Source organism: Calonectris borealis, chromosome 25 (genome assembly GCF_964195595.1).
Source record: "Calonectris borealis chromosome 25, bCalBor7.hap1.2, whole genome shotgun sequence".
In the NCBI taxonomy this organism is placed as follows: domain Eukaryota; kingdom Metazoa; phylum Chordata; class Aves; order Procellariiformes; family Procellariidae; genus Calonectris; species Calonectris borealis.
Window position 1 is genome coordinate 2,932,313 of NC_134336.1, and position 24,211 is coordinate 2,956,523.

The 24,211-nt window shown below is 45.0% G+C and overlaps 1 protein-coding gene across 12 annotated transcripts; it reads right to left on the reverse strand.

Moving 5' to 3' along the window:
- Positions 1–190: 190 nt before the first annotated feature.
- Positions 191–23,385, reverse strand: KPNA6 (karyopherin subunit alpha 6). Of its 12 annotated transcripts, none has more exons than XM_075173248.1 (16): positions 23,270–23,288; positions 21,870–21,993; positions 18,701–18,801; positions 10,911–11,044; positions 10,044–10,139; positions 9,651–9,750; positions 9,243–9,337; positions 8,058–8,189; positions 7,741–7,829; positions 6,625–6,724; positions 5,440–5,603; positions 4,571–4,649; positions 4,318–4,443; positions 3,597–3,724; positions 2,905–3,083; positions 191–1,894 (listed from the first exon to the last, which is right to left on the reverse strand). In XM_075173248.1, exons 1-16 carry the CDS (start codon positions 23,271–23,273, stop codon positions 1,710–1,712), a joined length of 1,836 nt encoding a protein of 611 aa, XP_075029349.1. In that variant the 5' UTR covers positions 23,274–23,288; the 3' UTR covers positions 191–1,709. The 12 variants fall into 12 exon arrangements, with proteins under 12 accessions (XP_075029349.1, XP_075029348.1, XP_075029360.1 ...); XM_075173247.1 differs by having other exon boundaries at positions 10,818–11,044; XM_075173259.1 differs by lacking the exon at positions 21,870–21,993 and having other exon boundaries at positions 10,818–11,044; positions 23,270–23,385.
- Positions 23,386–24,211: the final 826 nt, after the last annotated feature.

A 24,211-nucleotide genomic window follows, 5' to 3' on the forward strand; every position in this document is an offset into this window, starting at 1 on the left:
CCCGGCATGCCCCGCGCAGCGGGCCCGGCCGTTAGCAGCCCCGTGTTCCCGCCTCGCCTGAGGCACCGCAGAGCCCTCCCGCCACCCCTGAGGGAGGGGGAGTCACGGCAGAGCCTCCCGCCGCCACCCGGGAGGGGAAACCGCCCCAGCCGCCGCCCCCCCCGAGACGTCCGCCACAGCCACACCTCGGTCAACTGCACAGATGTAGTTTATTCGTTTCACAAGAAAGGACTCGTCAAACGAGAGCTCCGGCCGCTGCGCCAGCAGCGCCGGGCCTCGCTCCTCACCCCTGGCAGGGGCTCGCAGACGCCAGCAGCCGGCTCTCCCCCACACCCCAGAAGTGTTTTTGTTCTCCGCAGCCCGGTGTGTTCGCTTTCGTTGAACGAAGTCTCGGCTAAGTAACTCAAATCTGGTTTAAGACAGCTCTATGTTCGCTTATACAGTACGTGAGTAAACAGAGGAAAAGAAGCAGGACAACCAGTGAGTGAGTGGGGGCCGTCGTTTCCAGGTGTGCCTGCCTCACAGTGCTCTATTTACATAAATTACAGAAATTTCATATATATTTTTCTCTGAAGCCCAATTAGACAAATATCTACCTATATATAATATAAAAAATACAGAGATTTGACTTTTTTTTTTTTGAAGTAAAATGTACATGATCCAACTGTGAGCAGGAGGTAAACCTGAAAACTCAGGCCTGTTGCTACTGAAGTTAACACCGCATACAACGCTGCTGTCAAGTGTGGCCACGTCCTCTTCCTCCAACCCATAAAATGATCCACCCCAACCCAAGTCAGAGAAAAACCCAGAACTCAAAACATGTTTCTCATGGAAAAAAAAAAAAAGTATTTCAAGTAAAGATGAAGATGGGTTTCACCATTTCAACAGTTCTGTGACTTCAGTCAGTAGCAATGCAAACAAAGCCTGTGCAACAGCAGCTGTGCTTCCTGTTTCAAAAACCACCCAAGCATCCCGCCCTCTTCATAGTTACCATCTTTGGGGTCTTGTTGCCTTTTTTTTTTTTCCTTGTAAATACCACTAGCAGTTCTTCAAAAAAAAAAAGAACACCAAAAAAAAAATCTAGACAAAGGGAAGAATCCTTCCCCCCAGAAAAATCTTCCCAGGAGTGGGAGAACTTCCCATTTCTCTGTCCATTTACAGTATTTCAGGGGAACTTGGCCCAGGTTCAACAGGACTGTCCACTGAAGGAGGGTCGCAGAAAGGCCAGGGCTAAACTTTGCTCTTGGCAAATTAGAGTCTTTAATAAAGAGTAACATGTGCAAAAAAATTAAATAGATCAACCCAGGTTTCCAGAATTATTGTTGTCAGAATGCTTACTTTCTATTTGTGTTCTTACCCAACCCAATGCTGAAATCTCAATTAAGTACCCGAGGTAAAAAGTGACATTTGGGAGAGATCACCACAAAGAAAAAAAAAAACCAAGAGGTGCAATCTGTTACCTCAGTGTCCTTCCTCCACCCAGATGCCTGCTTTAAAGACATGAATGCAGCAGCAAAAAGAAAAAAAGTGTAAGACTATCCCCTTCTCTCCGTGAGGATAAAGCACGGTTTCTAGTTGTTTGAAGGAAGAATTGTTTCCTAACAGGTGGAGTGGGTGTTTAGCCTTCCATTTGCAAGGAGGGGATGGGATGATCAGCTGCTCCCAGTTGCTTTCTGGCAAGTTTGTGGTGTTCTTTTCCCCCGAGCACATTATAGCTGGAAACCTTCCATGGGAGCTTCAGGCTGCTGGAAGATGAATTGCTGCTGGTTCTCATCTACCTGGGGAGCTAGAGCGGAGTCATCCTCTACTCCAAAGTAGTGCTCAATCAGGTCAAAGGCCTTCTGGTAGATCTCTTGGTTCTCATGGCTCTGTAGGAACTCTATCTTATCCAAACCTTGGAGGGAAAAAAGTGGAATGCGATGAAACAAGGAGATCCTGATATTTACACTGTCCCACATCCATCCTCCGCCCTTGCCCCTATTCACTGCAAGACCTTTGCCTGTGTTAGATTTGCATTTCGTGAGCAGCACCGAGATCTAAAGCGAACTGTTCCAGAGCTGCTTGTGGATTTCATCTGTATCAGGCAGCATTAGCGTCTTTTCAATAGTAGGTTTAGCTGACACAGCTAAAGCAGATTGTGCTCCCAGCTCTCTGCTGGAGACTAAACCAGATTTCAGTGAAATTGAAACAACTGTGAACAGTTTGGTAGTTGCAGGGGGTAGGGAGGGGAAGGAAGCAGGGCCCGTCCCAGTAGCCTCCAGCAGAAGGGCAGCAACAGCTTTAGCTGTCCTAATTAAATCCACTGCTGAACAGAAAGCATCCAAGCACAATATACTCTCAAGAATTTCAAGAATTATTCTTACTGGGAGAATCAGGACACACAATGTAACAGTCAGCGAGAGGGCAAATCAGACACTGGCAGTATACAGGGAGTTTCAGACCAAAATAGGAACTGCTCCTCAAAGCATTAAGAGCAGGACAAAAAAACCCACCAAATTAAGTCGCTCCAGGGAAAAGCCAAGTCTCTCTGGATTTCCAGTACACGTCTATGGTGTAGAACTGGGTACAGTTAGAGCAATCTTAGACCCAGAAGTGTCACTTTTTACTTAGCTCAGCTTACTTCTGATTAATACTCCCTACTGGTGCGAGCCACAATTACCAGCTTGGCCTCCAGGTCTAGGAAGCTTGGATCAGAAGTATGATCGTTTTTACTTCCAAGTGTTTTGTCCTATGCCCAACCATAAGAGTCTAAAGAGACAGACTACTGGAACAAATATTGGCTAGTTTGGAACATACTAAATCCCTTAACACAGCAGAAAAGCAACCAACAGAACTAGCAGACACCTTTCAATACATCCTATGGTGTTAAAGTCAATAGCACCAAGGCCACCAGCCGCAACCTACCATAGGCCTCCTCAATCAGGCTACAGTACGGGTTGATGCCTGTCCCACTCTGGTTGGCTTCCTGCTCTCCAAGCCTCAGTATGTTCTCCAGGCCGTTCAACGCCACCTGAACAATCTTGGAGTCCATGACAGTCAGCAGGTCACAAAGAGGCTTGATACAACCCAAGTTTACCAAGTATCTGAGGAGAGAGCACCACCAACACACACTTGTTCAGGATCTAGCAAGCATCACCTGTGCTCAGTTAGAAAGAGCAAGGAGAATGAGTCAAACTAAAATAAAAAAGTTACCTTAAAATATATTTTTACTGTGCTGCAAGGTTAATTTTTATCCACTTATTTGCATTTGTATACACACCCCCTCTTTTAAGAAACCTGCTAACTCCCTTTGAAATCCAGGTGCTACTCAAATTAAGTCCACACTGGAATTTAATCTGTCACCAAGTTTGGACATTTAGCCTAGTCTAAGCTATCTAAAGGGGGAGGGGAGAAGTAGTTTGGACTAGCTTATCCTTATTCAGAAGGAAGCTACAATTCACAGCACAGTATACGATCCTGCTATAGCTTTGCCTCTGTCTCAGGTACTCTCAGAGGTTCTCCAAATCACTCCCTTGCTACTTCTCTTACAGTTCCCATAAAGACAAGGCTACCATGCATTCAGACACATTTCCCTTGAGAGGAGCCACAGGGAGTACCTGATCTGTTCGGGAGTTCCTCCTGATGTTGCATTTGTAATAGCCCATGCTGCCTCTTTCCTCGTGCGGAATTCTGCTTTCTGCAAGATTTCTATCAGTACCGGGAAAATGTTTGCATCTATGACTGCCTGGGGAAAGAGAGTAGTAAGAAGCGTTTGAACTGGCAGCACGGTTTCTAAAAGGCTATTAAGCACCTGAAAGAAACCTCTACCGCCATTTTCCAATGCAAAAGAACTTTCCAAGCTATACCCTTCAGCAATTCCTCCATTTTATTCCTCAGCCAAATCCTATTAACACGAGATTCGATTCCATAACTAGCAGAGCAGACAATCCCTACTATTGCATCAATACCAGAGGAATGCTTTCATCACTTATCTGCCTTTGTATGTAGGTCATTAGAAGGATAATTAAAACTCAACAAGCTCCAGCTTTTCAAAGGGGTATCTCTAATTCAGCATGGAGAAATTGGGGCTGTATCTCCTCTTATTCCAATGATCCAACCTGTGGGACTCATTTCAGCCTAGTCTTTGTTGGTACGATTAGCAAGTCTTTTTTAGCTCTTGTTTGGCAGATGGCTGGGAGCAGCAAATTTGCAAGTTACTGCAGAATAAGAGATGTGAACAAAAACACCCTCTAAGTGTCAGATAAGAAAAAAGTTGCAAATCCTTAATGCTGAGCTTTGAATCTAGGATCATTACAGGTGGGATGGAGAAGACTGTACCTGTATTTGTGCTCTGTTTCCTGCTGTGATGTTAGATATAGTCCAGCAGGCTTCTTTCCTGATTGACTCCTTGGGACTACTTAATAAATGAAGGAGACAAGGCAAGGCTGAACAGTTCAGAATCACCTTTTGACAAAGAAAGCAGAAGTGAGATCACCAGAATCAGGTACAGAGCTAAATACTTTCAATTTTCACACAGTGAATATGCTATACGGGCACTGCATTTCCCTGCAAGACAGTAATTTCCCCTCACCTGGGTCTGGATGTCATCCCCTGTCACGATGTTGCCAACTGCTCGCAAAGCTGGGGAGGCCACTTTGTAGTCATTGTGCCTGCAGGAGAAACAGTGCAAGGACAAAACCAAATATATTGGATCACACACACCTGGACGTTCAAAAGATTCTCTCCCCAGTATCTCATCTGCATTATTTACTTAGAATTCCATCCCCTAGCATATAGAAACATACAATAAGTATACCATATTGCCACTGGATAAGCAGAGACTGAAGACAAACTTGCAATACAGACATGTTTTCATCCTTAAGATCCTAACTCCATCTTCAGCTTAATTACAGATCTCACCTTTTACATCGCTTTCCTGAACAAGGAACCCAATGAGAACACCCAGAATTTTTCAGGATAATTTTGGAAGCAAATATCTTGCAGTTCTACCAATTCTGAAGATGTTAAAGAGGCCCGTTCAAACTGCAAACAGCAAACATTTTTTTCCAAGTTTCCATACAGATATCGGAGAAACAAAGCCAAGCTGACTTTTGCTAGACACTATTCTTGCCATCTTTGATTTGCCTAGTAACTAGGCTTCCATATGCATATTTGAAGTTTAAGAGCACAAGACACTGCAGTCCTCTCTCCTTTCAGAGGCTGGAAGTGTCAGTCCAATCCTTCTTTAATACGTTCTTCCTAGCATCCAGTATTAACTAGCATTTCTACTACAGCTCTCAACCTGCTGCAGACCCTCCCAAGTCAGCTAAGGTACCCATTACCTGGATCCTGTGCCCACGAGAGGTGGAAAGAGTGCTCTGATGGGTTTTGACACGAGCTCATGCTCAGTCACAGGCTTCCCAGTCTCACTGGGCTGAAGCAGCGAGACAAGATACTTACATTAACAGCTCCACCAGTCTCCGACAGACTCCCGAGTCAATAACTGCTTGAATTTTCTCATTGGGGCCATCTGATAAGTAGGAAAGAGCCCAACACGCATCTGCCAGCAAGTCAGAGTCACTGTTGAATAATAATCGGGACAACACTGGCAGGCAGGGAGATACCTACAACAACAGCCACCACCCCAGAAGTTAGTCACATTCTGTCAAGGACCACCACATTTGCATGCAAACACTACGTGGCTATGCTGACTGGCAAGATAACAGGTCTTGAACGTCCACAGTTTCCTTCCCCGAAGTCAGCAGCTTCCTTGCTGGTTCACATACCTCATAATCATAGAGTCTAAAGTTACCTCAACAGCTTTATTACTGAAATTACATCCCTTCCTCTTGGACCAAGTCTAGACTCCTAAGACGAGTCCTACTGTGCATGCTACCGTTTGGAAGCTCCTTACATTTCTTATGTAAGAGCACTGCTCCATTTCTTACTCTTAATAACCCTAAATAGCTCAATATTCAGAGGAGCAACCATCAATAGTTACACCCACGAATACTTCAGCCATTTATAAGTGGTTTTTACATTCACACTCAATTCAGATTTCATCCCTCACCACAGACTGCCCAGCTTTGACACACAAGCTTTCATTTAAAAAAAAAAAACAGTGAAACACATTGATCCTAAAACATTTTTGTTCTACCAAAGAAGAATGAGACACCTGAAAGGCCAGCAGAACCTTTTGTTAGTGCCAGTAGCACACCAGGAAAGGGAAAGAGGAAAGCTACCACAGCTCCCATGTAGCTACAGGAGTCCTGTTTTGTAGCAGTTAGAGGTCTCAGAATCAAGTTTTTAGTCACAATTTGAGTGAAGTCTCAAACTTCCAGAATTCATAAGAGGGTTCAGAGAAGCCCACAGTGTATGCTACCTTGCAGAGAAGCCTGGGCTTGCCCCCTTACTTGAGGGGTCCAGTGGATGGGCTGCCAACAGAGCCGGGCAGAAAGGTTGGCAGAAAATTAAACAGGCACGCAAACATCTGCTGAACAGTAAGATCAACCTCAGCAGGAAGAACCTCACCCTGTTCCCTCCCGGAATGACTTACAGAAGTCCAACAGCCAAAAATAATTTAGACAAACATCTTAACTGGGTGTCTCCCCATCACCTGTCTGCCAACAAGGCTTTTATTCTCACCTTATCAAATTCAGGTGGTGGACTCTTTCCTCTGCACAAGTTTGACAAGGCCCAGACAGCATTTCGTGTCATTGTCAACCTGGTGGACTTCGTAAGGAGCCTAAAGAGACAATTACCATGAATTATAATCCTTGACGTGGAAACCAGCAAGGGAATCAAAAGAAAGATGATTTTAAGAAAGTCAAACCACTATTCCATTTGCTGTAGCTCAAGCCATGCTGCTTGTCACTCGAGCCTCTCAATAAGCAAGAAGGGAAGTGACATGCAACTACTTCTTAGGATAAACAGCTATTATTCCTAACAACGTCAAGTGACATGGGTCAGGAAGGCAAGTTCCACAGTAGACAAGTTGCAGCAGGAAAGGTAAGTTAGTTGAATGCAGTTCCAAGTTCAAATTCAGCCCAGGCAGACACTCGCAGCCCTATCTGAGGTCAGATGGTCCTCACTGGAGACCAACTGACACAAACTGCTGTCTCTCAACTCTAATGAGGACAGAGAGTCCTGCGGGCTGAGGACTTCAGTCAGCAATCACTGCTGCCAGGTGACTGACAGAAGTAGCCGCATCACAATCCAAGTCACTTGTGACAAAGATTAGATTGCGAAGGACAGGATAAAGTAAAGATTCTTTCCAGAGCAGTGAACAGTCCTTGAGAGCACACTCCTGACAGACAGATCTGACTACGGTGGGTATGCGCCACACTTCGGAGCTACAGAGGCAAGGTGGTGTGCAGAGACCTGCTCCCTTTCCTTAGTCCTAGAGGAGCCCACTCAGACAAGCACCTGAAATCCATAGCGTAAGCACAAAGAGCAGGCATCTGGAGGGACACACAGTGAAACAGCAAGCCCTGGGACTTCAGAAAGACAAGCACACTGCAACAGCACCCGCTTCAGATTCAGAGCAGTGTAAAGGTTTGTGAGAAGGCATGTTATCTACCAAGTCCCACTCTATTCATCAGATACTTGTCTGAACTGCCGGTTTATCTGGTACCAATGGTTTGATTCCCAGTGAACATCACCACACATTGCTAGGGATCTATTCACCCAGCTCAAATATTGCTCTACTGTAGTACAATGGGACTTCAAGAACTGTATTGGCAAGTATTCATGGCTACTCACATTAATAAGGGAGGAAGAATAGCGCAGTTAAGGACATAATCTCTACACACAGAGCTGTCTCCAGCAATGTTCCCCAATGCCCAGACAGCCTGAAAGGAAACAGCAACAGTTTTAGCATTCACACAGTTTCTGAACAGAGGAAGGAAAGGGTAGTGTGCTAAGAAAGCATTTTCCTGTAATTCCAGGCAAACGATACTTCAATTTGTGGTCTGAAGCCAGTTGTTAGACACTGGTCACTCATTTTAAACACTGCATTTTAATTGTGTGCAATCCACTGTGGTTCTCTCCCTAACCCCAAAGAAAGAAGCGAACCTTACCTGTTCTTGAACATCCTCAAAGTCAGAGTTTAATAGCTCTATAAATATAGGAACTGCCCCAGCCTCAATTACTATTTTTGTTTGTTGGGAAGTTCCTGATGCAATATTCGTCAGTGCCCATGCTGCTTCAAACTGAAACAAGCAAATAAATGACAACAGTATGAATAAAATAATCCTGATTTAACAAAATATTTGCCATTAAATTTTGGCTATAGTTCTTTCAACTTCTACTAAGAAGGTTGTGAGAGAAAGAAAGCATATGACAACAGAACACCTCAATACTCAAAAGGAAAGGATTTTATTTTCTTGAGCAATAAAAACCCCCACATCTGCCTTCTCAGAGGCTACAGCTTCTCAAAGGATTAGCAAGTGAAGACATCACCATCAGTCACACCACATCATTTCACCTATACAACTATTTTACAGCAAGAAAAGTGAAGACACACAGTGCATTGACTGGTGGACACAGACTAGCCAGTTCTAGCCCACCCTCTTGTCTGGCTAACGCCACAAAGATGCCTTGAGTTCAAGTGAAGCTGGAGCAGCAAGCTGCCTGCTTTTGCCACTCATTCTTTGGTTTAAAAACAGATTCCCATTCAGTTCTTCTTGAAAGTAAGCCCCTATGATACATGGCCTTGGACTAGAGGGCAGGAAGAAAGATGAAGGCAGTCATCAACTCAGATCCAATTCCATGTATGGAAGTATCTTTAACCCCCTACAAAGTAACTATAGTTATTACCAAGCTGGAAGGAATCTCAAGAAGCCATCTAGTCCATCCCTCTGCCCCACGGCAGGATCAGCACTACTTAAGCCAATTTCTAACAGACTCTTAGCCTGTACTTAAAAGCGTCCAATAATGGAGGTTTTTCCTACACATTTATGCCATGGCTCCACTAGCTCCCAGCAGAAATATCAGACACAGGAAGGCCAAATTCTCTTCTGCTGCAGCTGAACTGTTATTTTTGACAGCATCCTCCCAAGAATTTAATTTAGAGCAATTTATAATTTCCTTTTTTTGCCTAAGCATTAGAGGCTACCTTTTTCTTCTCCTATACATCATATAACCTGCATCTTTTGGGTTCAAGACATCACTTTTCCCTGATAGCACCTGTGGGTTCAAGTCCTTAAGCTGTGAAGGTTAAACAGCTACATGCCATGAAGAATTTGTAACACAATCTCCTTTACCTGTAGTGTGCAATTTTCACTTCTTTTCAGGAATTCAACAAATCTGTCCACCACTCCCTGAGTGTTTATCACTTCATCTATTGGAGGATTTGGTTCTGAAAGAGCAAGGCAGCGTCAAAACAGTATGTAGGTCTAATGCAGGGGAATAACAAGCATGAACTATCACTGAATTGAATGATCTCAAGCTGTACCAAACTCGGCAGGACAACTCTCCAGAATCACTTTCTGTACAATTCATACAACTGTAAATCATTAGCAATACACTAGATTAGCAAGTTTCTAGATTGTAACTTACTTTCCCCCAGCTCAAAGCTGCTAAGCTTCTGTATAGCAATACATGTGCAAAAATGCTTGCAAAAGAAAAGCTACGTCAGATCCTATGGCAGGGATAAGATGAGTTATTTTTACCTTTGGAGAGTAACTTCCTGAATTTCTGAGTGGTTGCTAGCTGTAGGTCAGGGTCATCTGAGAAAAGCATCTCTACCATCTCTCTTGTGATCACTCCCTCCTGAAAAGATGCAAAGGAGACAGAACAATGGTTCCATTTCGCACTAAGATTATTTAAGGCATCACAGTCATGACAGCCTACCGTGATTTTGTGCTTAGCTAGGAATCCAAAGATACACAATTTGAGCTTACAGCACATTATTTACTTCCTGGCAGACTTTTCCAGTTCACTGTAGTAACATTTGCCACATTCTCAAAAGTAGAAAACAAAACCATTGAGGTTTGTCAGTTCTATGCAGTCCATAGCATTAAATCGATCCGAAGGCACGACTGCAACAAGGAAAGGCACCTTACCCCACATGTTGTGGAACTAACATAGGAATCCACAAGGAGACTATCAAACATGGAGGCATCTTCATTGATCAACTCCACATTTCTTCTTTTAAAGAGCTGGCAGGGAACAAAACACAGGAGTCATTATTAGAAAGCAATGATGAACAATCTTCGTAACTAGACATTCTTGTTCCTCAAACTAGATACCATCAGCTAGACTAAACGCAACCTGAATAGAAAAGTAGTCATTAATAACAGCTCTGCACTCTGAAGACTAGTTTGGCATACAAACCCCAATAATAAAACATGCTAAGTCTTGCCCTCAGATATGCAAATGCCCAAGTCACTGAGACACTGGTACAGGCAAGTGCAGAATTTGACCTAACAAGTTAGGGAAACTGGGGAGAAGGCAGCTCGTAGATGACGCACTAATAAGCAAACATTTAGTCTGAGCCACATACATCACTGGGGAATCACCTCTTACTTTCATAGACCTCCAAGCCAAAAAAAAAAAACAGCTCAGAGTTAAGAAATACACACAGCCCATACTTTCACTTGCTCTTCCTGCTTCTTTGAGGAAATAACCCCATTCACTAATTAATAAAAAAAATTTTTAAAAAGCCACCAAAAATACACCTTAAAAACAAGGATCTGTGAACAAAAACCTCTAGTAGCCCAAGGACAAAGTGCTGAGAGAGCTCTTGATGTGAGCTACGCTCTGTACTAGGTACAAAGAAAAAGAGAAAAGCAAGATCTCAGTTAGAACAGGAAAAAATAAAAGGACTGCCAACGAACCTTAATGCACAGATCCTTGAAGATTCCAGTTTGGCAGCAGCACAATCCTGGTTGTGTTAAGGCTGTACACAAGCTAGTCAAGATGACAGTTACCTGTTGCTCTCGTTTCTGTTTGCGCAGTTGAATTCCTTCCTCTTCTCTTCTCCGACGCATTTCCTCGGGATTTAGGGCTTTGTTCTTGTAACTCTTCATTCGATAGTTATCCTTTGCAGGACTCGCCATGGTTTCTGTGAAGAGAAAAAAGTATCTGCCTCAGATTTCTTGTCACTCTCTGCTCCTTTACCCACATGTCCTTTCTGACAGGGAAGTCCGTGCACATGGAATAGCCAGATTAAACAGACTTATTTGCAAGAGCTGGTGTCAAACACTAAAGTAGAAGCTTCAAGTTAGGACACGATCCTAACCTTAGTTCATGTGATATGTTGTTATGGCAAGAGCATTACAAAGTTTCTAAGAAGCATAAAAGTAGATTTACTGCTCTGAAAGAAACCTTCACAATATTGAGCACATTACCCATGTGAAAGGCTTCTACTCAAACAGCTTCACTGTCCTCGGGAGTGCATAACTAAGTTCTACTTTGGTTTTCAGCAGAAATCATTTCTCTTATATCATCATGGCATAAATCACACCTTGACAATTTTTCCCCCCCAGATCGGGAGGTTCACTGTGTATGCATGGCAAAAATCCAACAGAACTCACAGCAAACTGAAGTCTTGATTTTATAACAATAAAAAACTTTGCAAAAAGCAGAGCCGTACATAATGTATAGGCCATGTTTGTCCCGCCAGGTTACTGCAAGTGTTCAGTACCTGACCTACTTATTTTGCTGCTTCATATCTGACTAATGCAGTACTTCAAACTTGATTACTCGTGTATTTGCCTCCTAGTCAGGGAAGTGACACTCCACTATTTGGCACAGTTAAAGGCAACCAGGGCCAAGCAGTAACCTGAGTACAGAAGGTTATCAATTCCCCAGCTGCAATCCACTGCTTTGAGCATGTCGACTCCTTTTTGCATTTTTCCAAACTCTCCCTTTCTCCCATTTATGATACAGATTATTTGCTTAACATCTGTGCCTTTCTCAGGACAGGAAGGAAACAATCACAATACACAACATCAGAGTGCCAATTAACCCTGAGACCAACTTACTCTTCTCCAGAAGTCTGCTGGACACCAGTATCTTTGTTTTCTTCCAACTGCTAAGGGCAGGTGGAAGAAGCGTCCTGTGAAAGTTTGCAGCACTATCTCCTTACCCCTCCTCTTTCAAGCTTTAAGCACTCCTCAACCACGTTGCTTACAGAAAGTTTCAGTCCGACTTATCAACTGTCTCCAGCCATTCTGGAGCCCTTCCAAGATCAGCTGGAGAAGTTTCAGACCCTACTGCCCTCCTACTAGGAAAGCCCACAGCCAAGCCAAGAAAAAACATACACAATGTACAAATATCCAACATTTCATTGCTATAGAAAGAAGAAACAACTGGAAGAATTCATATTGTAACGGGAGAGGAAACAAAATACTTTCAGTTCTATGATTTCCAGAAAATAGCTAAAAAGATACCAGGCATTGTGAAAAAGTCAGACTCCATTTCACAGCATCTTTCTAAGAGGGCATTCTCTTCCCTAGCCAAAACACCAAGAGGACATTCTTCTGAAAAGCAACAGATAAAGAAAAAACCACCAAACCCCAAGTTCCTCTGGTCATTTACACTGTAACACAGATGCACGTCCTTGGCAAACAGCCCCGACCCCACGCTGTCCACAGTTGTGAAACAGTTTTGAAGCTCAGCAACCAACAGCTGCACCCAGAAACACCACCAGGCTTGAAGAGGTGCAGCATGATGGGTTGCAACTTTATTGGCACCTCCGAAGCTAAAAAGAAGCCACCCACCACAACTCATCATCAGTAAAAGTAGTATTCCAGTGCCAGGTTAGAAAGCCTTTTTCAGTAACTTGCTTAGGGCACAGTAAGTGGCCAGAATTTATAAGGAAAAGACTACGTCACGCTGAGCACCACTAAGGAAAAGGCATACAGCCTCAAAACTGACTGTAGGATTGAAGCAATCAAATTACAGTAGGTCTTGCAAGATCCTGAGCCTTACAGAGGTTTACCTTTAGTCCCTTTCCTAAGTATCCCATTTTACAAGCTCTGTCCTCAATAAAAGCAAGGCAAGAAACCTACTTACAACACTAAACTTGGCAGCTGGACTATACCTTGCTGACAGCCTCACTGTGAAGCTTGTATTAAACCACTAATTTTTTCCTGAGTTCATTTCTCACAAGTCAGAGGTTCAGAGGAATAGCTGACCTGTTTCTAAAGGTATTTGACTGCACTTTCTTCATTCTAAAACAAAACAAAACCAACCAAAAAAACCCAACACACACACATTTACATAGCAAAGAAAAGCAGAGATTGAAGATCACAGGAACTATGCAACTGCTCCCACTCGTCCATCTTCCCAGCAGCACTGCATGACAAAATTGGAAGGCAGAATTTATTATTTTTAACTGAAAGGCAGCTAATTCAGAAGATAGAAGACTTAAAAAAATCTGCAGGCTTTAGGGGTCTATATCTGAGCTTACAGTGGCAAGGTGTGTCATCTACATATAGATTTTAATTCAGGGAATGTATTTAACTACCACTCTTTTGTCAGTGCATTCATATTACTACCCCAACACTAATGGCTGATACAGCCACACAAAAGAGTAAGAGTTGCTAGCTTAATTCTGAAGATTACAACAGAATCCCTAACAAAGACAAATTTGTTACCTCCCCTTGGAAAGCTAAGTCTCCAATTAAAAGGTAGTGTTTAGGAAAAGGCGGAGGAAAAAGTGATTAAGTGACTTAACACTATAGGCAGGATTACCAGCCAGTTAGTCATATAAATAGCCAAGTGGCACATGACAGCTCAGCTGCCTCCAAACTTGCACAACCCCACTCAGCTGGGCACACCCTGGACCCTGCTCCGGGTGTCCGGAAAACAGCCAGAGACTCTCGGCCATGCTGCGAGGTCTCAAAGCATGCTCAGCACACCCAGCACCTTGTAGTTTAAGGCTTTGTATTTCCAAAGCATCAAGAACATCGTTATACTGCAGGGAAACCCCAAAGATACAACTAGCTCCTGAAGAGTGATTTTTCACATCGGCTGTGTAACAGCACACCACTGTGCAGCAGTCTCTCTGGCACTTGACTTTCTATTTTCTCTCACACACACTTATCTCTTCAGATGATTTCCATTGATTTTTTCCAGTCCATCATCTGTGTCAATACTTTAATGACATTAGAATGCTACATTACACCCCATTTCCATGGCAATGGATGAATGTCACAAATGCAGGACTCTGACTTCATGGAGATCTCAGCAGATGCTGTAGGCACCACAGACTGCAGCAAGCCCAAACACATGAAACAAAACAGACAGCAGGATGCCAGGCACGTACAAATTCTTCACTTGGAGCGTTTCAGCACAAAACATCTAGCTCATCCAGTGTATCTGCAAGTCAGGCTTTGTCGTTAACTATTAACTCAAATTCTGTCAAGTGTGAATACCCACAAAACAATCCCACTAAATCAGACTGTTGGAGTAACCTGGACTATCAGATTAGGGAAAGCAGTCATCTGCTCATCGATGAGTGATGCATGTTAGATACTCAAGCCACAGATTCTCACTTTGCATCTTAACATTGCTGCTCTGAGAAGTTTCGCTTTTACAGAAAAGCTCTCGACTGTAAAGTGGCAATGGAAAGCAAGTTTCTTTAACTGCTCTAAAGTTTTAGCTACTGCATTTAGGCAGTCACCTTAACCTCTACAAAATGCTGTCCTACTAGGACAGCACCTTGCACTGCACCTCTCCTAGGAAAGGTTTTTCTTCTGCAAGAACCAGCTAAGCCCTGCCTTAAATGAAGATAGTATCAGCTCACACCCTAGAATTACAAAATTGTTCTGGAGTTGTTCCAGCCAGAATTCCGGGGCTCCAAGCTTACCTGCAGCACTCCAAGGAAGCTGGGCAATAAGGCTTTTTCCTTCTATACCACAGCAGCTCACCCGGAGCAATTTGCGCAGCCTGCAGCTGCTCCGGGTACCTCTTTTTCCCCCGAGACCACACCAAACAGACTGCACACCAGATAAACTGTTCTGGCAGTGCCTGCAGCCTGCTCACCACTTATCTCTCCCCAGAAGCCACCCCCTGACCGTCCTCCTGGCACAACAGGTACAGGTACCCATTCACGTGGTGGGGAAAGGCTGCAGGCACCCAAGCACAGGTGCCTGGGGCACAGTGCTGTGAGCCCATCTAACAACTTGCTGAAGAAAGAGGACAGGCTTACTGCATGTCTTCCAAATATCTCAGTACACGGCAAAGCAAGAGGGATATGCAGGCATTTGGAGAGTATGGCAGACACCACAATCCCAGCATCCTCCCTTCACAACAGGCATAAAACCGTATTTTCACCCCCAGAGCTGCTCAGGCAACAAGCTCAGCTCAACCCTGCCTGCCCGGGTGCAGAAGCATGCCTGTGTGGGAGCAGTACTGTTAGGCAAGGGCCGGAGCTTGCCCTGTTCTACTAGAATATCAGCACAGCATGAATATGTTGTTAGAAAAGAAAAGAAAACAACAAGAATTAGGACAGAATTAGAATGAGGCGCCTCCTCCACCAGTGGGAACAGAAACATAGCTTTTCCAAAAACAGCAAAAGCCAGTCCAGCTACTTATGTTTCAGGCCCTAGCTCATACCATCCTACCATCATTCCTACCATCCTAGCCTCCTGCTGCAAGGGACAGCCTAGTTTTCTAGGAACCTGGTTTCCTCCAAGTTCAGCATCCCTTGGATTACACCAATAAAATCACTACCTTTTCCTTTTCCCTGGTCAATTAGAACTGAGACTGGAAGTCCCTTTGAAGTACCCGTGTTCCCTCAGCAGTATATTGTCATTCCTGAGCACTGGTTACAGAGAGGCTCAGTGTGCATCACCCTTACCTCAACCTCTTCAGTCCAATTCACCTCCCCTAAGGCAGAATTAAAAACTGCAGAGGTAAAAGCTTGTACTGTGTTAGAAAACGGAGTCTGCAGAGCTTTCAACCCATCTCTTCCCAACACCTCTGCAGACCAAACAGTTCCACAAATCTACAAGAGTTTTAACACTGTTTGCAAATATGAAGAACACTTGAGAATCTGCTGTTTACACCAAAACCTCACAGAGTTCACTCAAGAAAGCAGTAAACTTAGACTTGCAAGATTGACTCCATTTAAAATAGTGTTCTGACCAAGCTTGGAATTCCCTGACCTCACACAGTTCCCTAGGTCAGTGCCTTTAGTAGCCAAGTACCTCCCTGCATTAGTGAACCTTATTCACAGCAGCTCACAGAAAAAAGTGACAGTATTTGCACTTCAATAGTTCTGCTATTGAGCATTCAAGCTCTGCACCTCCAATCAGATCTGCCAACTATTAGCCCCAAGATGCCAAATCAGATATTAAATTCAGTGCTAACATGACACATTAAATAGATCTAAGAATTATCAGCCTGCAAATGTAAAGATTTATTTCTATATCCCGAACACATAACAGCAGGTAACCCTGGCTCTGCAGGACAAATTTTGAAATCCATTTGTACATGTCTGATGACTTGCTTTAATAAAACACAGCTATGTAAAGCTTTGCTCAGGCACCTCAGAGACCAGGCAGATGTAAGGCTCACTAAAAAGCAAAACACTTGCTACTCCTGGCTCAGAGGGACTCCTCTGTCCTGTGGAAAAGAGCAGCAATTGCAAAACTTGGCAGAAAGGCCAAAAGGGAACATGTACTAAGCGTCAGAAGCGTTAGATCTTATTTCTTAGCTACGCGAGTGACATGCTCAAGGGAAGTGTGTAAGTCCAGTTTAGTGACAGCTGATGAAGCCACTACCTGCCCAGCTACAAGCAAGGACTGAGATTGAAACAGCAACACGAATTTAGGTGCATCTCCATCACCTTGAGACAGAAAGAGAGACAAGGCCAATATTAGACAAGGAACTCTGCTCACTACTAACCAGGCACGAGTAAGTTGCTGCAATGATCTGCTAAGGTCATTTCAGAGCATGAAGCAATTAGCTGCCTTTCCAGGTCCGTATTAAACATCCATGTAAGCCCAATACTGATACACCTTTCAGGATTGCAAAGCATCCATGAGTTAAAACACATTTTTATAACTTCTTTTAGAAGACTGTTTGCCTACATCCTCAAAACTCACACTACTAAAAGCCCACATGAAAACAATCGACTTCTCCATTATTCTTCCTTAGTCTTCCCAGAGAGAAAAAATGCCTAAGTGGGATTTTAAAGCCACTGTGAGATCGTGCCACCTAGCATATAGCACATCCTCAGCATAAACATTAAAAAGTCCCCATGCCAACAATTTCTGAATGATAACACCTTTGGAATCAAATTATTGATAAAAATTGGTCCATTAAAACCAAAGGAAGGCTTTCCTAAGCTAATAATTCATACTGGGAATGACTTCAGGTGTTCTGTGAGCTGAGAATCCTCTTACAAGAGCTACAGGAACAGTCAAAGTTAGGGATGAAGCTTAACTGAACAATACCTTTTCAATTCCTTGTGCAAAGGAAACCCTCTCAGGAGATGGAAGAAATCTGGCTCCTGCCATAGGTTTTGTTGGCAATGGTTGGCTTTGCTGAGGAAAAAAAATCCTCCAGTCATCACGTAAACCAAAGAATTACTAATACAGGTTGCCACACTCGTCCTTATATATTGAATGATGAGAAGGTATTTATCACTTAAAAGAAAGGAAAAACAGTGTGAAAGTTTGACTGTGAAGGCTCAGCAGAGCACTCAAATCCTGTAAGCCCCTATGTAAAAGCCAACATAAGCTACAGCAGTTCAGCCAGAAAACTGTAATTCCAGTTTTCCAAGGAAAACTGTAATTCCAAGGGTCACTCCTGCCACACCAAGATTATAACGGCTTCTTAATGTTACTGGATCAGAAACCCAGCCTTGCTTCTTTCCAGATGACGCTCTTCCCATTCTCTGCATTACAAAAAGCATTTGCTTCAAACATTTTTTCAGCTGCTGATTAAAGCCTCCAAGCTGAGTCACTGCAGGGACTCACATGTCTAAATCAGGACTTGTGCTGCTGAGTCAGACCAAAGTGACATAGCAGAGAAACAGTTACGCTGACAGACCTGACAACGCCTTTTTTAAGCCAAAATACCCTTTCACAAAGGTAATCTTCGTAAGGTATCTATTACAGTTCTGTTGCTGGGCATAAGACACATACCTAAGGCAAAGCCTGGCCAGCCAGGAAGGCTGACAGCTGCGTGTTTAGAGTGGAGAAGGGTAGTAGAATTATGCAAGTGTAAATAAATACACTTGATGAACTCCCATCAGCACTGATCTGCCAATTAGTGCCCACTGGGTACATTTCAAAGCTTGCCATCTCTGCGCAAGCACTGGGCCAGATGACCTCCAAAGGCCCCTTCCAACCTGTTTTCCCTGTGATAGTATAAACTTGGTCAGTTACAATTAAAACCCCCTTAAATTTGACAAATAGTAGCAAAACACACTCAGTGAACTACTAAGTTTCATTTGACAAGCCTTAACTGACAATATTCCTTGGGTTTCTCCTACCCAGCAGAAAGTTTCTCCATTTCATATGCTTACCTGAAAACCCAGAGGGACCTCCCATCTCCTCCTGCCTCCCCGTTTGCACAGGCTCTGAGCTAAATACATATTCCTACAGCATCGCACTCCTGCACTGCTGCAAGAAAATCTACCGGCAGCACAGGAACAGTTACTGCTCTTTGCTGCCCTTGGTCTCAACGTATGTTCTCAGACTGACCAAGTTGCAGCGAGACAGAGATAAACCACATCAAATTCACATAAGTCGCCACCCACCTCCGGGGTGCCAAGGAGGTTCAGACGCTGAAGAGGAAACAGGACTCTTCTGCAACAGGCACCAGGACAGTAAGCTTGGTAGGTGACTTTCTCTGCAGGATCTGTAGTCAACAAAATGCCTGTGCTTTCAACACTACGCCCTCCAGGAACAGAAGACAGTTGAAGTAAACTGATTTAGTAGTAGTAGACATCAGAGCAGTTCGGATCACACAAAGAAAATGAACCTTTAGAAGAAGCAGCTGGCAGTGCTAAATCAGAGGTTTAAGACTCCAGTCATCTCCCCTGACAATGTTAAAAACTACATGTGATATTCAAGCTATCTCCAACTACAGTTACTGAGGCATTTCTTGAAAAAAAAAAAATCAAAGCATTTGTGGTATTTTTGGATCTGGGGAGAAGGGGTCTATAAGAATACGCTGATCATCTTCTGAGGCTGCACACACGAGTCAATAGTGGGCAGTGGACGTTAGGCTGACTACATGTTATTGCTTCATGATCCTGCATTTCTCCAGAAGGCTTAATAGTTAACATTTGTAACTCAAAAACTCTTGTTATTTCTGCAGTCAGCTACTCAACACAGCTCACATTGACAGTGAAACCCTGGAAATTTGATTCAGCATTTAGGTACGGCATGTCAGTCTTGAACATAGTTTCTTATTGCTATCACCTACTTACAACTGAAAGGAAAATCTCTGGCCACTTCTACACTCATCCTCTCATCGACTCTTACTTTGTCGAACGATCACCAAAGCCACTGCTTTAAGTGAACAAAAAAAAAAAACATTCAATGCAAGAGACAACAAAACAGTGTTAGGCATTTCTGAAGTGTTTCAAAACCTAACGTCCCTCTCTTCATCCAGCCAAGTATATCAGCATTAATCGCTGGTTTCCTTGTAAATGTCAAGAGTGTCACTTTACAATCAGCAGTGCTTACGTGAATTTTGTTCCTTCTATCTCCCATTTGTGAAGGAGTTCCTTAACTTTGAGAACAGAAACAAAAATTCTTCTGAAACTCACATATGTAAAGCATTTCACAGCACTCTATAGGCATGTCTTCAGTCAACTCGTAAGAGCTTAAGCACTTACAACACAGCATAAAGGTTCTTCCTGACAGAAGCTACAGATATGGACCTATTAACATCTCTAGAGGATTCTCTTCTAGAAAAAGTGTGTCCAGGACAACTTTATGATTTCAGTTGAAGCCATAGAAAGAGAAGCCTAATTAATCTGTTCTTCTTAGATACAAATTAAATGAAGTTGGTTATAATAAATACATAAAACTAGTTTAATTACTTGTACACACTGTATAAAAAGACAGCTCAGAACTGCTACCAGAAATTAGACACGAACAGATTCTTATATTGAACGTGTCACTTTGATAGTTTTGCAGTGAATAAAAAAAAAAAATCACTTCATTTGCTCAGAAGACAACAGAGGGAAAAGGAAGCTGAACAGTTGTGCGTACAGGGGAACAACTACATGAGAAGTCCTGTCAAATAAGCAGCAACTCAAGGCTTTTCCTCTACCACCCTGGAACTACCCCAGCTGCTGTTAAACCCTGAAAAAGTGGCCAAGTTCTGTCATCCTGTCACTTGTGCAGGTCTGCTTTGCATGTTTGCTCTGCTGCTTTTATGTTCTCACACAGGTTATTCGAGTGTTTACTACAAATACGCACAGGCAGAGCCGGTTCTCTTTCAGAGCTGTCTTAAACCCAGCCTGCCACGGTCCCCTGGCCGGGCGCTTCACCCGCAGTACATGCTGTGCTAGTAAAACGCTTATCCACGCAGCTATTTGGCTGTCTGGTGCAGCAGCCACCATTGGCTCGTTCTCTTCTGTTTTAGTTACCAAGAGCCAGCGATGTGATATCACTACTGGAATGTGCAACAGCTTCGCTGATGGTGCTGGCTGTGGAGGGGGAAGGGAAAAGCAAAAATTCTCTTTGGGGAAAATCAACAGTCGTACAGCATACTTGTCCTTCACGAGGGTCAGTCTAAGATTAGGATTCCTTTTAGGCTATCCGTGCCCTGATGTAAAAAGAACCCACCTATTCCTCAGTCCAGTTCTCAACACGCATTAATTTCAACTAGACCTCCTCCTGATCTTTTCACCCCAAAAAATCTGAGGTTTGGGGGCTTTAAGTCCTCTTCAACCTGATTTACATATTTTGAGACATTCAGATTTCCTTAAGAGTGGACTGATCAAGTACAACAGTCTGTCACGCGAGGTCAGACAGTCCTTTGTAACAGTTCTTAGAAGAGGGATTAATTCTTCGACTAAGTCAACTCAAACTCGACCCACGAGAGTTACAGGAGGTTAAAACCAACCAGAAATAGTCAGAGACAATTACAGAGGGCTATAAAATTCCAACAAACTTATCCTTCCCAACATGTGCTTTGCTCCAGAAACAAACAGTCCTGTCTGATTTGCTAAGCAAATTTGAGTTTATCTGGACCTCACTAGCACAATCGCTTAAAGCTGAAAGGCTGAAGGAATTAGTACTTTCATTATTACACTATTTTAATGATCAAGCTCCCCTTTACAAAGTTCATGTTTGCTCTCCTGAATACAAGCAAACAAAGCAAAACTAGTTAAATTCATCAGCCAAAGAAGTTTTATTAAGAATCAAGCATTACATACTGCTCCACAGGCTAAATAGCACTATAAAGGCATTTAGACATGAAATTTGCATAGCAAACGAAGAACGAACTGATGAGCATTTCTAACAACACAGGCAAGACCAATATCACAACTGCTTACAAACACTACGGCACCCTCAACCTGCACCATACGAGAAGGGGTAACAGCGTTATGCTGCCACCATTTAGTCCTATAACCTAAAACAATTAAAAAGCAGTCTTAGTTTATTTTAAAAGTTAAGAAAAAGTTACATCAGGATAATTCAAATGAGGGGAGTATTAAATTATTGCTGCCAGAAAAATGTCTGCTTCAAACTCCAAGAAGAAACAGGGAGGCGGTGGTGGGGAAGGATGGGAAACTCCTTTGCATGAATGTCCTCAGCTCCAGATAACACAGGCAGTTTTCAGACATTCACTAACAGGCCCGAGGACATTTTTCTACTCAAAGTTGCCAGTCAAGATTTTACATTTCAAACCATAAATTAAGTTTTAAAAGCTGTTCTGGACTGGGAGGTGCTGCAGCCATTGCATACCCAGACTTGCGGCCACTAACTTTCCCTGGAACATCACAGGAGGGGTTTGAAGACGGCAGAAGAGTTTCTGACGAGATCATTTTGATCAAGCAGCATCCCACCCCAAAGGGCATTTTTAAGACTTCTGAAGGGAAGTCTGGTTAAAAGACAATATTGCAGGTGAAAACTGATAAGACCTTAGTCCTTGCTTCCCAGAGGATCCTTACTCTGCTTTATAGAGAATATGCCTGCTACAGGCTTGGCTTTCCCATTCACCTCATCCATTCAAACCCTGTCCCACTACTTGAAGCCTCAAGAAAAAGACAGCTCCCCTCCTAAGTAGGGAGCTTCAATTTCAGGCTACATCAAAAGTGACAAAAAGAGTCTGCTGTTACTGAAGTGCCTTTTGAAGGGTGATACTCAGCTATGATTTATTTGTAGCTAACAGAAAGAGCTATCTGTTACCTCTCAGAACCTTTAAGTATATTTAGTGGTATTGGTTATGAATATGCAAACAAACTCCTCCACTACGCTCCCTTCCTGCGCAGTGTCAGGAGATATTTGCTTACACTGTCCATGGCGACATGCTGCACAGGGACAGCCTCGGTCAGTTTACCTTGACACTGCGGCTGAAGTTTTATTTTATAAAAGCTACAATAGGCAAGGCCCTGCTGGGTTATTAGAACAGTGAACAGTTTAGTAGTAGGATCTCACTCAAGCTCAGTTCAAAACTCTTACAAACTTCAGAGTTTAAACGAACCACAGATCGGAGATCTGACAGTATGCCACACTGTGATGAAGCTTCAATCGCAGCAGTTCCCTTCCATCACTACTGCCTCTCAAGGCTTTTACCTTGGTGCCTGCAGCAGAAGCGGTCCCCAATACCCAAGAACCAGAATATTACAGCATTAAATAACCTCCGCTGCTCCCCCTACTCCACCCCGGAGCAGCCCAGAGACCGAGCTGTTCATTACCAAGTCCCTGTTAGCGCCGCTTAAAGCGGGCAACAACCCCCCCCAAGCAGCAGCCTTGTTCCCGCGGCCTGGCTGGGGCAGAACCCGGCCCCTGCCACGGGAAACCCCCTCAGCAAGAGCCGCCCCCCCGCCGCAGAGTCCCCCCGAGGGGCCGAGCCCCCGCTCCGCCGCCATGCCGCACACCGCGGGCTCCGAGGGCCCTGTCCGGGGAAGGCCCCGCCGTGCCGGGATGACTCAGCGGCGGCGGCCGGGCCCGCAGCCCCCCGCCCCGCCAGGCCGGCCCGCCGCCGCTGAGGGGAGGCGGCCGGAGCCCCGGTGAGGGGCGCGGGCGGCGCCAGGACGGGCTGTCCCCGCTGCCCGGCCGGCGGGGCGGCTTCTCCTCCCCTCCCCGCGCCCCCCCGCCCGCTGCCGGGGCGCCCCGGCCGGCGGGACCGCACCCGCCCTCACCCATCGCGGCTCCTCAGGCGGCGGCTCCCGAGCTGCGGCGGCCACAATATGGCGGGCCCCGGGAGAGGGAGGGCGAGGGGGGCGGATGGCGGCCGGAACGGGACAAACCTCCTCCGCGCCACGGGTGCCCCGCCCCTTAAGGCGGCAGGGGCGGGGCGAGGCGGGGCCGCGCTCTCCAGCGGGGCCCGCGGCGCTCGGGCGCCCCCAGCGGGCGGGGGGCGGCGGGGCGGACCTGGCCTGGTCCTCGCGTCCCGTCACTCGTGTCCTGTCCCTCGTGTCCCCGCTCACACCCGTCCCTTGTGTCCCATCCCCTCACACCCTGTCCCCCCGTGTCCCATCCCCTTGTTCCCCATCCCTCATGTCCCATCCCCTCACACCCTGTCCCCCCGTGTCCCATCCCCTTGTTCCCCATCCCTCATGTCCCATCCCCTCACACCCTGTCCCCTCGTGTCCCATCCCCTTGTTCCCCATCCCTCATGTCCCATCCCCTCACACCCTGTCCCCCCGTGTCCCATCCCCTTGTTCCCCATCCCTCATGTCCCATCCCCTCACACCCTGTCCCCTCGTGTCCCATCCCCTTGTTCCCCATCCCTCATGTCCCATCCCCTCACACCCCGTCCCTTGTGTCCCATCCCCTCACACCCTGTCCCTTCGTGTCCCATCCCCTCGTTCCCCATCCCTCATGTCCCCTTGCACCCTGTCCCTTTGTCTCCCGTCCCCTCATGTCCCTCTTTCCCACGACCCTCCATGGCCGACACACCACGCGTGGATCTTGAGCAGAACAGAAACGTTCTAAGACGTCCTTTTATTATAAAGTCCGTCACCGAGCTGTGTCCTTGGCAGCTCCGCAGCTCCGGGGCTGGCTGCGGCCGGCGCGGCGCGGGGGCCATTAGGTGGTGCGAGGCCTGCCGCTCCCTCCCATGGCGATGAACACGTCAATGG

Bases quoted from the DNA above. Each gene is read 5' to 3' on its own strand.
- KPNA6 (XM_075173247.1), bottom strand. The intron at 9,338-9,650 runs GTAAAAATAACT...TTGCTCTTTCAG, and splicing joins CAGGAAGTTACTCTCCAAAG to AACCAAATCCTCCAATAGAT. The intron at 8,190-9,242 runs GTAAAGGAGATT...TGCTTGTTTCAG, and splicing joins GTGAAAATTGCACACTACAG to TTTGAAGCAGCATGGGCACT.